At 37.9% G+C, this 12,276-nt stretch overlaps 1 protein-coding gene across 1 annotated transcript; it reads right to left on the reverse strand.

The window, feature by feature from the left end:
• Positions 1–3,091: 3,091 nt before the first annotated feature.
• Positions 3,092–11,501, reverse strand: LOC123634806 (olfactory receptor 6K2-like). Its single transcript, XM_045546523.1, has 2 exons — positions 11,420–11,501; positions 3,092–4,065 (listed from the first exon to the last, which is right to left on the reverse strand). The coding sequence occupies exons 1-2, from the start codon at positions 11,499–11,501 to the stop codon at positions 3,092–3,094; spliced, it is 1,056 nt and encodes a 351-aa protein (XP_045402479.1).
• Between the last annotated feature and the right edge of the window lie 775 nt (positions 11,502–12,276).

Here is a 12,276-nt window from a genome sequence, read left to right on the forward strand (position 1 = left end):
GTGTCTTTACATAATACTATATTAATATTAAAATATAGCATTTTACACTTAAAAATATAAGAGGGTAGATGTCATATTAATTGTTTTTACCACATTGAAAAATATATAAAAACACTAGACTTTAGAGCCAGGTAGCAATGTGGAAGTCCACAGGAGACACTCAGAACAAGTTTGATTCATCAAAACAGATGAGCTACTGTATTCAGTCATTGAAGGCAAGAGAGATTCAAGGCAGAGTTTACTCTGATTGTTACTCTGGCAGTTGCTGATTTTAAATTCAGTCCCACGTTGTCTTCCCAGCCCCTTGAGACTGAAAGATTCTCCAGTTAATAATTAAGTTTGTAATTATTACGACAAGATCAGGGCATGTCCCTGGGATAGAGAGAGGGGCACAGTGAGAAAATATATACCCTGGTGGCTTAACATTTGGACCTCTGATCTTCTCCTTGTATTTCTCTGGTCTGCCAAGAGTGCCTACTGGCTCTGGTCACATGGAGACCCCGATTTAAAAAGACAGATACCATGGAGACATGAAAGCATGTACAATTTATAAAATTTCATGTTATGTTGTATTAACGAGTGCTGAGAGGCTACAGGAGGCACTAGAGTTAATAACAGATAGCTTAGTTAAAGAGAAAATTTGATTAGAGTATTGTAAACTTAGTAATATTGAAAATTTACATTTTTAAAGAGAACTAAGAGGTAAATAATCTTACAGGACCTGAAGTGATGAGTTAAAGTGAATATACTTAATTGTAAAAACATCTTTTTATTTTTTAATGGTATTATATTTTGCTTTGATACATTTAGAAACCAAAAATTGGAGAAATTTTTAAGTGAGAATTTTTTTTTTGGGGGGGAAGAGAACTATATTATGCAATTTTACAAGGGCAGGGGTAATTTAAAGGGCCGTTGCATTTGGCATGGTTATCAGGTCTGAGCAGGTCTTTACACAGTGGTTTAATCAGCACTGACCAGCTTGTCTCAGCTTCTGCTCAGGCATCAGAGCAAAGTGATATGTTTGATCTTCTCCTGGGCTCAGAAACTCCAAGAGATGCTTTGTATCCAAAAATTCCAAAGTCTTCCCTACCTGAATCACTAAAATTCATACCTTGTTTTCAATGGGTATTTTGGAGTCCAACTTTCTCTTCTCATTTACCACAGAGATGAATATGTTAAATTTAATGTAAAACTAATTTTTCTCATGAAATAGAGAACATCATTACTTTATTATTTTTTAATTTCACTTTTTGTTTCTCCAGAAATAGTACTCATTTAAAAATTTCCCAAATTTTGACCCCTAAATGGGTCAGACAGTAGATAATATCATTCAAAAAATTTAAAAATGCCTTTTTGCATTTACCTTAGTCACTTTAACTCATCACTTTAAGTTCTATAATGTTGTTTGCCCCTTAACTCCATGTTAAAATTTGTATATTGCTCTATTCCAATTCTCTAATCAAAAAATAGAACTCTTTCTCTACCTTCTTAATCTCTCACTTTTTAGTTCATTTTATTATTTTTCTGCTAAGCTTTATTGCACTAAGAAAACCCTAAAACCATAATGTTTTCTTTATGCAATGAACTGTGTAACTGAAACTGAAAAACAGCTCAGGATAATGGAAAATGCACTGGATTGGAAGCTGAATCATCTGATTTGAATTCTTGGTTCTGCCATTTACTGATTAGATGATTAATGGAAATTCACTAAAATTTGATTAAGCATACAATGGGGATAGTAATTACTAATCTACCCATTTCAGACAATTGTTACAGGGCTCAATTTAGGTGGCAGATTAAAAAGCACTTTGCATTTAAGTCTACATAGTTAAAGAATTTGTTGTTATCTTTGTTAACTGATGTAAATAATGCCAACTATATATATTTTAACTACTTCACGTTATACATTTCATTCTGAATCATTCAATTTTGAAAATTAGAATGTAAAGGAGAGAGCTCTGATGTGGGAAAATTTCTCATAAAGCTAAATGCTTATCTCTTAACCAATGATTTTGCAATGTGTCATTAGAGAATCTTACGTAAAATTGCTTCCATACTCCCATCCACCCCCATCTCATCCCAATCCAATAATTATCTCTGAGTACAGCAAACATGGAGAAAATTATCTAAGCCAAAATTATTAGCAGCCTTATAAAAGCAGCATATTTGGTGACATACCGCTCTCTGGGAAATAAAAAGAGCTCAACTGAAAAATGATTTTTCATTAGAATAGAGGCACATAAGAAACAGAGCCAAGTGCCAGGACTAAACATATCATTGCCTTCAGAGCTATGACTAAGCTATGAAGTTTAATTACTATATTTCAGGGACTAGATTCCTACTATATACATGAAACTCCTATTTACTGTATAAAATGCATCAGTTATAGAAATTTAAGTGAGTTATCTGTTCCAGGGCTTCATTTTAAAGTTAAAAATTGTCTTTATGTGCAAATATACCCACTTTTGGTATCTTGTCTTTTCTTTACCCATTTTTACCCTCCCCTGCCATTCCCTGTTGAATGTGAAAATTGTCTGAATTTTTTTTATAACTTATAACTTTAAGAGATGAAGGCCACCTTTAACCATTCATTACTCTGTCAGCAAACTATTACTGAGGGTTTCTGTGGGGAAAGCATTCTATCAGGCATTGGGAATACAGAGAGAAATGAATTCAGTTACCTACTTCCAAGTAGCTTACAGATTAGAGGGACATGTAAGACATAAAAAGTGTGCCCTAAGAGAGTATAAACATCCTGCTAAATAGAGGTCCAAGCAATGTGTTATAGAAACACAGAGAAAAGTGTGTTTATTTCTGTTTAAATAGATTAGAGAACACATCAGGCAGAGACAGAATTTTCTAAGACTCTCTCTGGATGCAAAAAAATAATAAACTAGGGTCTTGTGTCAGGTTTTTTCCAACTTTATTTGGATTTTATGGTTTATCAATCTCTGAGGACACTTACTAAATTCACAGGGGTAGTAAGAATGATGAAATGTTACATTTACTATCTCTGCACAGAAAAAATAAGCACAACAGCAACATACACACTGAAGACAATATAGATATTTTCATAGATGTACTTTATTAATTAAGAAGTGTAGTTTTTGTCTTTTTTGATATGATGCGTGAATATAGTAGATTGGCACATATGCTTTTTTATGGCTTCCTTGATCTCTTTGTTCCTGAGACTGTAGATAATTGGGTTGAAGAATGGCGACAGCACAGCAAACATTAGGCTGATGGCTGTGTCCCAGAAAAAGGAGTACTTGGCAGAGAAGCACAGGTACATCAGAGCTACGCTTCCAAAAAATATTAAGAAAATAGCAAGGTGGGAAGCACAGGTAGAAAATGCCTTTCGGCGTCCTTCAGCAAAGCGGATTCTTAGAATTACTGCAATGATCTGGATGTAAGCCAAAGCCACAAGCATTACGGCTGTGATGATTTCCACAGCATGTACGATGTCCATTATATTGATTAATATAATTGTGCCAGTGTCCATACATGCCAGATTCAGGATGGGAACAAAGTCACAGATGTTCTGAATTTGGTTTGGACCACAAAATGGCAGTGTGGCTATCCAAGCAATCTCAGGGAGTGGCGTGAAAAAGCCACAGAAGCAACAGCCTAGAGTCAGCTGAGTGTAGAGCTGAGGTGTCATGATTGTGGCATAGCGGGGGCGGGGGTGTGTGGGGGGGTGGTTACAGATGGCCAGGTATCTGTCCATAGCCATAGTGGTGAGCAAGCAAACCTCAGTGATGCCAAGGGAGTGAAAGAAATACATATGCAAGAGGCAACCAGCCAGGGAGATGGTCTTCTGCTCTCTGACTAGGTTGGAGAGCATCTTGGGGATGGTGGTCGTGGTATACCAGATCTCCAGGAAGGAGAGGACACTGATGAAGAAATACATGGGGGTGTGCAGGCAGGAGTCCAGTCTGACAGCAAAGAAAACCATAAGATTCCCAATGATAATGAATAGATAAATAAGGAGCAAGAGAACAAAAAACAAGAGCCCACCTTCCCGCAAGTGAGAAAAGCCAGGGAATACAAATTCAATCACTATGTCTGATTCTCATTTGTCATATTTGCAGCTGTGAGATGAAAAAAAGATGAAATGAGGCTCCTGGACATGTAGTTTAGAAAACTAATTAGATATTCAATATATTCATTATATTTGGTGAGTCCTTACTGTCTTCCATGTGTTGTGTAATATGCTGGAATGAGAAGGATAAAAGAGTCAATGTTCCAAATATATAAACTGCTGTATCTCTCCTAGCCCACCATACCATGAGATTCAGCTTAAATGGTCAATTGCCTCTGGTACGGAATAATACACTTTTATAATTAGCATAATTTCCCCCTTACGTTTGTTTTCTGTTTAGAAAGAATTTATACCCCTCATCTTCGTCCCTCTGTATCAGTCCTTCTTCTGCTCAGAAAAAGAATATCAGTGCTCAGCTCAAATATTACCTCCCCTGTTATGGAATGAATGTTTGTATCCTCTCAGAAATCATATGCTGAAACCCTAAACACCAACGTGACTATATTTGTAGATAGAGCCCGAGAGTAGTGATAAAAATTAAATGAGGTCTTAAGAGTGGAGCCTTAGTCCAGTAAGGCTGCTGCCCTTATAAGAAGAGGAGAGACAGAAGAGCTCTCTCTCTCTCTCCACCATATCTGCCTGAGAAGACTAATAAATCCCTACAAACTCTTCTAATAAGTTTAAAATTTTCTCTCCTTAGTATACTTCCATGACAATGGTTTGTACTTTCTATATCATGGCTAATATTACACAGCATGTGTACTTCCCCAGATATTTTGTATACTCTATTTTAACCTGATGTTTTCACTAGTAAGTACTCAGTAAATGTGGGTAAAGGTAAGTCCAGCCTGCTCAGCCACATCATACTTAGCTCTTCACCCTCAGTAAAATTTACCTTACCCACATTTACAGCCACTACTCCCCAAGCCATCAGCCCTTGCCTGAATGCTTGCAATTGCCTCCAACTTGTCTACTTCTTCCCTGGGACCATTGTAGTCTCTCCTTAGCACCACAGTGAGAGAGAGCCTATTAAAAGGTAAATTAGATAAGGTCTCTTCTCTGCTGCAAACTCCCCAGTCGCTTAATACTTTACTCCAAGTGAAAGGCAAAGGCCTTTGCAATGGCCTTTTATAATAGTCCTGATGTAATCTTGGCCCACCATGATTTTTCTAACATCATCTTCTGCCTCCCACCTCAGGCATTCTGTCTACATGCCACATAGACCGCTCCTACCTCAGAGCCTGCGAATGTCCATTCCGTTCACCTAGAATATTCTTCCCTGAACTATCTGCATGTCCAGAACTTTTTACATATACTTCTTTTAGTCATTGCTCAAATATGACCTGTTTAAAGAGGCCATTCTTAATTATTTAAAATTAAACACACTCCAACCTCAATGTCCCTATTTCCTAGCTATACCTTATTATTTTTCATAACATGTATTACTATTGAATATGTGATCATATTTTATTTATGTTATTCTCTATCATCTACTCATATGCAGACTTCATGAAGACAGGATTATTTTTATAAATTTATATATACAATGCCTAGAACAGCAACTGGGACAGAGACGTCATGTAACAATTGATTGACTGATTAATTCTAATTTAAGAATATATGATATGTCTTTCTGCTCCTTTCAGGTTGCTCTTGTCTTTAGAGCAATTTCCCAATAATGCCCAAGACATAATTAGTTCAAAGTCCCTATGGCTGACAGGGAAATCATAATTAGGAAATCATACTCTCATATTATAGAGCAAATGTGGTGAAACTGGTAGTGGAATTACACTATGAATATGTGAAAATGAGTAGGCTAGCGTAGTGATGGAATTTTGGAATTAAGACTAATATATCTTATAAATGTATAATTTCCTAGCTGCAAAATGACAAACATTTCATAGCTTTCAGAATGCAATTAAGATTTAGAGTGTCCATACATATTTACTTACTGGGTAAATGAACTTAAAACTGTACAAACCATTCCCTTTCCCCTAAGAACCCCTACGTTTAAACGGCCAAACCTCTGAAAATCTGTTATTTCAAGTTCTGAAGAGCTAAACATGAGCAACAAAATGTCAAAAATAGAGAGACAAATTTTAGTGTCTTTTCCCTATCATGCTCTTCGCAGATGCAGCCACACAGATCATCAAGAAAATCAGAAATCATGAATTAATTCGACAGCCATTTATGAAGACCATTATTGTGTAGACTCGCTGCTAGACATGGGGAACCAAGCAGATACTAATCAATGACCTGTGTGCTTCAAGTTGGGTTCATTAATCATAATTTTAGGTAGAAAGCAATCAGAGTCATAGGAGAGGTGCAGATAATGTACAGTGAGATTTCAGAGAAGTTACTGCTCATTGTCACTGGAGTCATGATGCTGGGATTCAAGTTCTGACTCCACTACTCTTTTGGGAAAGTTACTACCTTTCCTTTGACTCAGTATTTTCAACTGCAAACAAGAAATGATGAGATCAATTACCTCATTATGTTGTAAGCATTAAATAAAGTAATTGATGTAAAAATTATACACAGGCAATAAATGTTAGTTATAATCATAGCCATTATTTAGTCTCCTTCCCTAAAGGGGCGAATAAGACTGAAAACTTGTCTATCAGAGAAAGCTCAGGCAGAGCATGATGGTGATGCTGGGACAGTACTGCTGAGTGTTGCTGCTGTGATAAAGACATGCAATTTGACATCTGGACTTGTTTTGTTTACTTGTTCTGTCATCAGGCAACCTTCTGACCTTAGGCAAGTCAGTTTGTCTCAGTTTTTTAAATCTGTACAATGGGTATAATAATGTCTACCTCACATGTTTGCTATGAGGATTAGGTGAGGCAATTCAATGAAAAATTGCTTTATAGACTATAGTTCTTGTTAAAACTAGGCCTGAGCCCTCATGCCCAAGTGAACAGAAATGGTCTTTTGTACATTACAGAACATACAAAGGGAACACGGAATGTAAATTTTTCTTCATTTGCCCCCCACCTTGCACACCCAGCAAATACACACATATGTATACAATTTTCTTCCTCAGCATGTTTGGCCAAAGCCATTTTTTTTCACCCACTCAAAGTGTTCTGGATCCTGTCTCATAGCCAGTGAATCTCTGGTTAGAGGAAGATATGTTCTACTTAGTCCATGGTACTGTTTTGAGCTTTCTGACAGCAAGCCCCATGCTCACCTCTGCCTTTTCCTGGCAAATGGGATGGAGCACACACAGCCATACGTTTATAAAAGAGTATAAATTACTTAATTTCCCGCTCCCCACCTCCGGAGTTTTCTTCCAGAGTATTTGAGGATTTGGAGTATCAAAACAAAAGAAATTAGCCCATTCCCTTAAGGCTAGTTAAGAAAAATGAATTTACTTACAATTAGAGATGCTATTCCAAAAGCAGTCTTCCACTTCAGTCATTAATTCCCCAGATCATAGTGCAGTCCAGGCTTTAAAAAGGTGTGGAAAAGTTTACAAAGACAGGTGTGAAAAGAAAGGGAAAAAGGAAAGAAAATATTAGGTAACAGAGAAAGAGCAAATAGAAAAACAACCTGCTGCCTTGCTCATCTTATCTTTTTATAGACTACTCAAATGTCTAATACAGCTTCCTTTACTTTCCCCTACCTAGATTCTCTTTTTTTTTATACCTCAATTTCTACCTTCCGCCTCTAAGACATAATGCAAATTAAGCTGGAATGATCTTTGTGTCCTTTTATCAGTTATGACCTGATCTCCTATCTTAAGCATGTGCCCACCAAGGGGAAAGATCTTAGAGGGTAAAAAGCAAATGGTGCAAAAGCATCAATATTGGCCAATTCAGTTGGATTCTATTCTCTATGCCTTTAATAATATTCTTCTACATAAAAATAGTTTTTTCTTTATCCTGTTGCATGAATAAAAAAGTGGGCACATAGATGATTTTCACCAAGCATAAGATAGAAAAAAGTAAATGTCAAGACAGCTCCATATTTTAATAAAAGTATTTTATTTTATAATTTGCCAGTTATTGGAGACTTTTGCTAATTTTATGTATTCTGACATTCTTTTCCCTTTAATGTGGAAAGAGTAGAGAAGAGGGGTTACTTACTGGATGAGGAAAAGCAAAAGAACCATTCCACGTTCTTCTATTTCTTAATTATGAGATTCTGGCTATCAGACAATATACCTTGGACCCATGTGGTTCCAATATTTACCATACTTCCCTGCATATAGTAGATAATATAAAATACTTCTTGAAGAAATTCATGAAGTGTTTCAATAGTACTAACATGAAACTCAGGGATTGTCTATGCTATATTATTGAAGAGAAGCAAGTCTTCTCTATGTGTTGATGATTAATTTCACCTGTCAATTTTACGGGGAAAAGTGATACCCAGATAGCTTATGAAACATTTTTTCTGGGTGTGTCTTTGAGGATGTTTTAGGAAGAGATTAGCATTTGAATCAGTAAATTGAGTAAAGATTACCCTCACCGATGTTGTGGGGCATCATCCAGCCTGCTGAAGGCAGACTAAATAGAACCACAAGGCACAGAAAGGGCAGATTTGCTTCTGTTTCAAACTGGGACATCTTTCTTCTCCTGCCTTTAGTCATCAGTGCTTTTCATTCTCGGGTCTTTAGACTTGTACTAAATTATAGCACCAGTTTTCCTGGTTCTCCTAAGAGCTTCTAGGTGTGCACTGATGGAGAGTCTTATCTTCCTCTGGCTACAGGGTTGAAATTGCTGAAAATCTAATATAGAACCTCGTCCAGTGATTGGCTGAATTACAAAGCAAGTTGGATTCCCAGCCTTTCAGAGTGTCCATTCTTGGGAAAGAATGGGATCCTCTAAGTTGGGATGGGGACATATGGGAAGATCCTCATGATTCCAACAACATTAAATTCCTAAATTCTGATTAGTCTTTTTGCCAGTGGAAGTGGCCTCCCTACCCACATTGTTATTAACCTTCCACATCCCTCTGAATTAACCGTACATTGCCCACAGAAATTCTGAAGAGAACACACAGCAGAGAATCCCTATAAGACTGGTACAATATGAATCTCAATCAGAATCTTCACATTCAGTAGAGGCTACACAAGAGAGAGGCCTTTAAAAATGATGTGTGAGGTTGGGACTTTAACAAAAGTGGAATGATGGACGTGAAAAAATTCATTTGTGTTATAATGTAATTGCCATGGGGACAGGAACTGTGTCTACTGCTGTCTGATTATGACCCTGAGCCAGTGCCTGACAAGTAGCAGGTGCTTGGGAATTATTTAACTTGACAGGAGAAACTTATATATAGGACAAATATTTTCAGATTTTAATGAGTTCAACACCAATTAGTCATGATAATGGTACTAGGAAAAAGGGTTCTTGTCAAAGCCTTATAAATGAATTCAAGGAAATGTTCTACTCAGCCACAAAAAACAATGGCATCTCTTGTATTATCCTGGATAGAGCTGGAAACCATTCTACTAAGTCAAGTATCCCAAGAATGGAAAAATAAGCACCACATGTATTCACCATCAAATCAGTATCAACTGATCAGCACTTAAGTGCTTATATAGTAATAACATTCATCAAGTGCCACACAGATGGGAGCAGGGAGGATGGGATGTGTATATACACATGTAATGGGTGCAGTGCACACTGTCTGGGGGATGGACACGCTTGAAGATCTGACTCAGGTGGCACAAAGGCAATATACATAAGCTAAACATTTGTACCCCTATAATATACTGAAATAGAAAAAATAAATACAAATACATAAAACCTCTGTGTGTATATATATATATATATATATATATATATATATATATACACACACACACACACACACACATAGAGAGAGAGAGATAGATAAACTCTCCAGTCCTGTATCAAAATTTAATTTTCAGGAATCTTGTGTAACTTTCCTTTCCATAAGCTGTGACACTGGTCCATAACATTGTTGCCCTTGTGTTTATTGTACCTAATGAGCAAGAAGTAGACACTATTCTGGACTTATTGGTAAGAAATTTCCATGTCAGAGAGTGGGGTGGGAAATAACTCAGACTAAAATTCAGGGGCTTTCTACCTCAGTTAAATTTCTAGGGGATATAGTGATATGGGGCACATCAAGATTTCCCTTCCAAAGTAAAGAATAAGTTGTTGCATATGACCCTTCCTTTAACCAAGAAAATATACAATGTCAAGTGGGCCTTTGTGGATTTTGGAGGCACCATATTCTTCATTTGGTTGTGTTACTCTGGACTACTTACCTAGTGGCCCCAAATGCTGCTAGTTTCGAGTGGGGCTCAGAACATGAAAAGGTTATGCAATAAGACCAGGTTGCTGTGTAAGCTCTCTGCCACTTGGGCCATATGATCCAGCAGATCCAGAGGATTTGAAGCAGTGGTGGCAGATAGGAATGCAGTGTAGAGTCTTTGACCAGGCTCCTATAGGTGAATCTCATCACAAAGCTATCAGATTTGGAGGAAGGCCCTACCATCATCTACAAATAACAATCTACAGAGATCACTCTTCACCTGCCACTGGGCCCTAGTAGAAACTGAACATTTGACAATGGTCCACCAAGTTACCACGTGATCTGAGCTACCCATCCTGAACTGGGTGTTATCTAATCCATCAAGCCATAAAGTTAGCATGTACAGCAAAACTTCATCACCAAATGCAAGTGGTATATCTGTGATTGTGCCTGAGCAGGCCCAGAAGGCACAAGTTAATTACATGAAGAGGCCCAAATGCCCACAGTTCCCATTCATTCAACACTGCCTTTTCTCTCCCAGCCTCCACCTCTGGCCCTATGGGTAGTTCTCTGCAATCATTTTGGAGAGTAAGAGAAAACTTGAGCCTGGTTTATAAATGGCTATTCAAAATATGTGGGCACCACCTAAAAGTGGACAGTGCAGAACTATAGCCCTTATCTGGGACATTTTTGAAGAACATTGGTGAAGGAGAATTATCCCAGCACACAGAATTTAGGTATTTTACCTGCTTGTGTACTTTGCTTTGAAGGAAAAGTTTCTAGATTTGCTATTATATCCCAATTCATGGGCTGTGGCCTATGGTTTAGCAGGATATTCAGGGCCTTAGAAACAGCATGACTGGGATATTAATGACAAAGAAATTTGTGGGAGGAAATATGTGGATAGACCTCTCTGGGAAAAAATATGAAGACATTTGTTTCCCATATGATTGCTCATAAAAGAGTAAACTCAGGAGAGAAGAATTTTAATAATGAAGTAAATAAAATGACCCATTCTCTGAATACCAGTCAGCCTCTTTCTCCAGCCACCCCTGTCATCACCCAATGGTCTCATGAACACTGTAGCCATGGTGTGCAAGGTAGCAGTTATACATGGGCTCAGCAACATGGACTTATACTCACCAAGGTGGACCTGGCTACAGCCACTGCTGTGTTCAATCTTCCAGTAGCAGAGCCCAACCCTGAGCTCCTGATGTGATGCCATTCTCCTGGGTGATCAGCCAGCTACTTGGTGGCAGGTTGATTACACTGGACCAATTCATAATGGAAGGGGCAACATTTTGTACTTGTGAGAGTAGACACTAACTCTGGATATGGATCTGCCTTCCCCACATGCAATGCTTTTGCCAAAACCATCAGCTGTGGACTTACAGAATGTCTTATCCACCATCATAATATTCCACACAGCATTGTTTCTGATCAAGGAAATCACTTTCCTATCAACCAAAATAAGTGTGAAAATAGACCCATGTTCATGAAATTCACTGCTCTTACCATATTCTCCACCATCCTGTGGCAGCTTGCTTGATGGAAGGGTGGAATGGCTTTTTGAACAATGACAGCATCAGCTAAGTGGTATTACCTTGCAAGCCTGGGACAAAGTTCTGCAGAACGTTGTATATGCTGTGAATAAGTGAGCAATATATGATGCTGCTTCTCCAATAACCAGGAATCGAGGGGTGGAAATGAGAGTGGCACTATTACCCCTAGGTACCCACTAGCAAAATTTTTGTTTCCTATTCCCATGACTTTATGCTATGCTGGCCTAGAGCTTTTAGTTGCAGACAGAAGAATTCTTCTACCAGAAGACACAACAATGATTCCATTGAACTGGAAGTTAAGACTGTCACTCAGCCACTTTGGTTTCCTCATGTCTCTTTGTCAACAGGCAAAGAAGGGAGTTATAACATTAGCTAGAGTGATTGATCTGGACTACCAGGGGGAAATTGCACAATTATTCCACAGTGGAGGTAAGAATG

This window comes from Lemur catta, chromosome 3 (assembly GCF_020740605.2).
Source record: "Lemur catta isolate mLemCat1 chromosome 3, mLemCat1.pri, whole genome shotgun sequence".
Classification (NCBI taxonomy): domain Eukaryota; kingdom Metazoa; phylum Chordata; class Mammalia; order Primates; family Lemuridae; genus Lemur; species Lemur catta.

What these genes read in the sequence shown, in the direction of transcription:
- LOC123634806 (XM_045546523.1), bottom strand. Translation starts at nt 11,501, where the DNA reads ATGGCATCACATCAGGAGCTCAGGGTTGGGCTCTGCTACTGGAAGATT. An exon ending in CTGTAGCCAGGTCCACCTTG is followed by an intron (nt 4,066 to 11,419) that starts GTGAGTATAAGT and finishes AATGAGAATCAG; the next exon opens with ACATAGTGATTGAATTTGTA.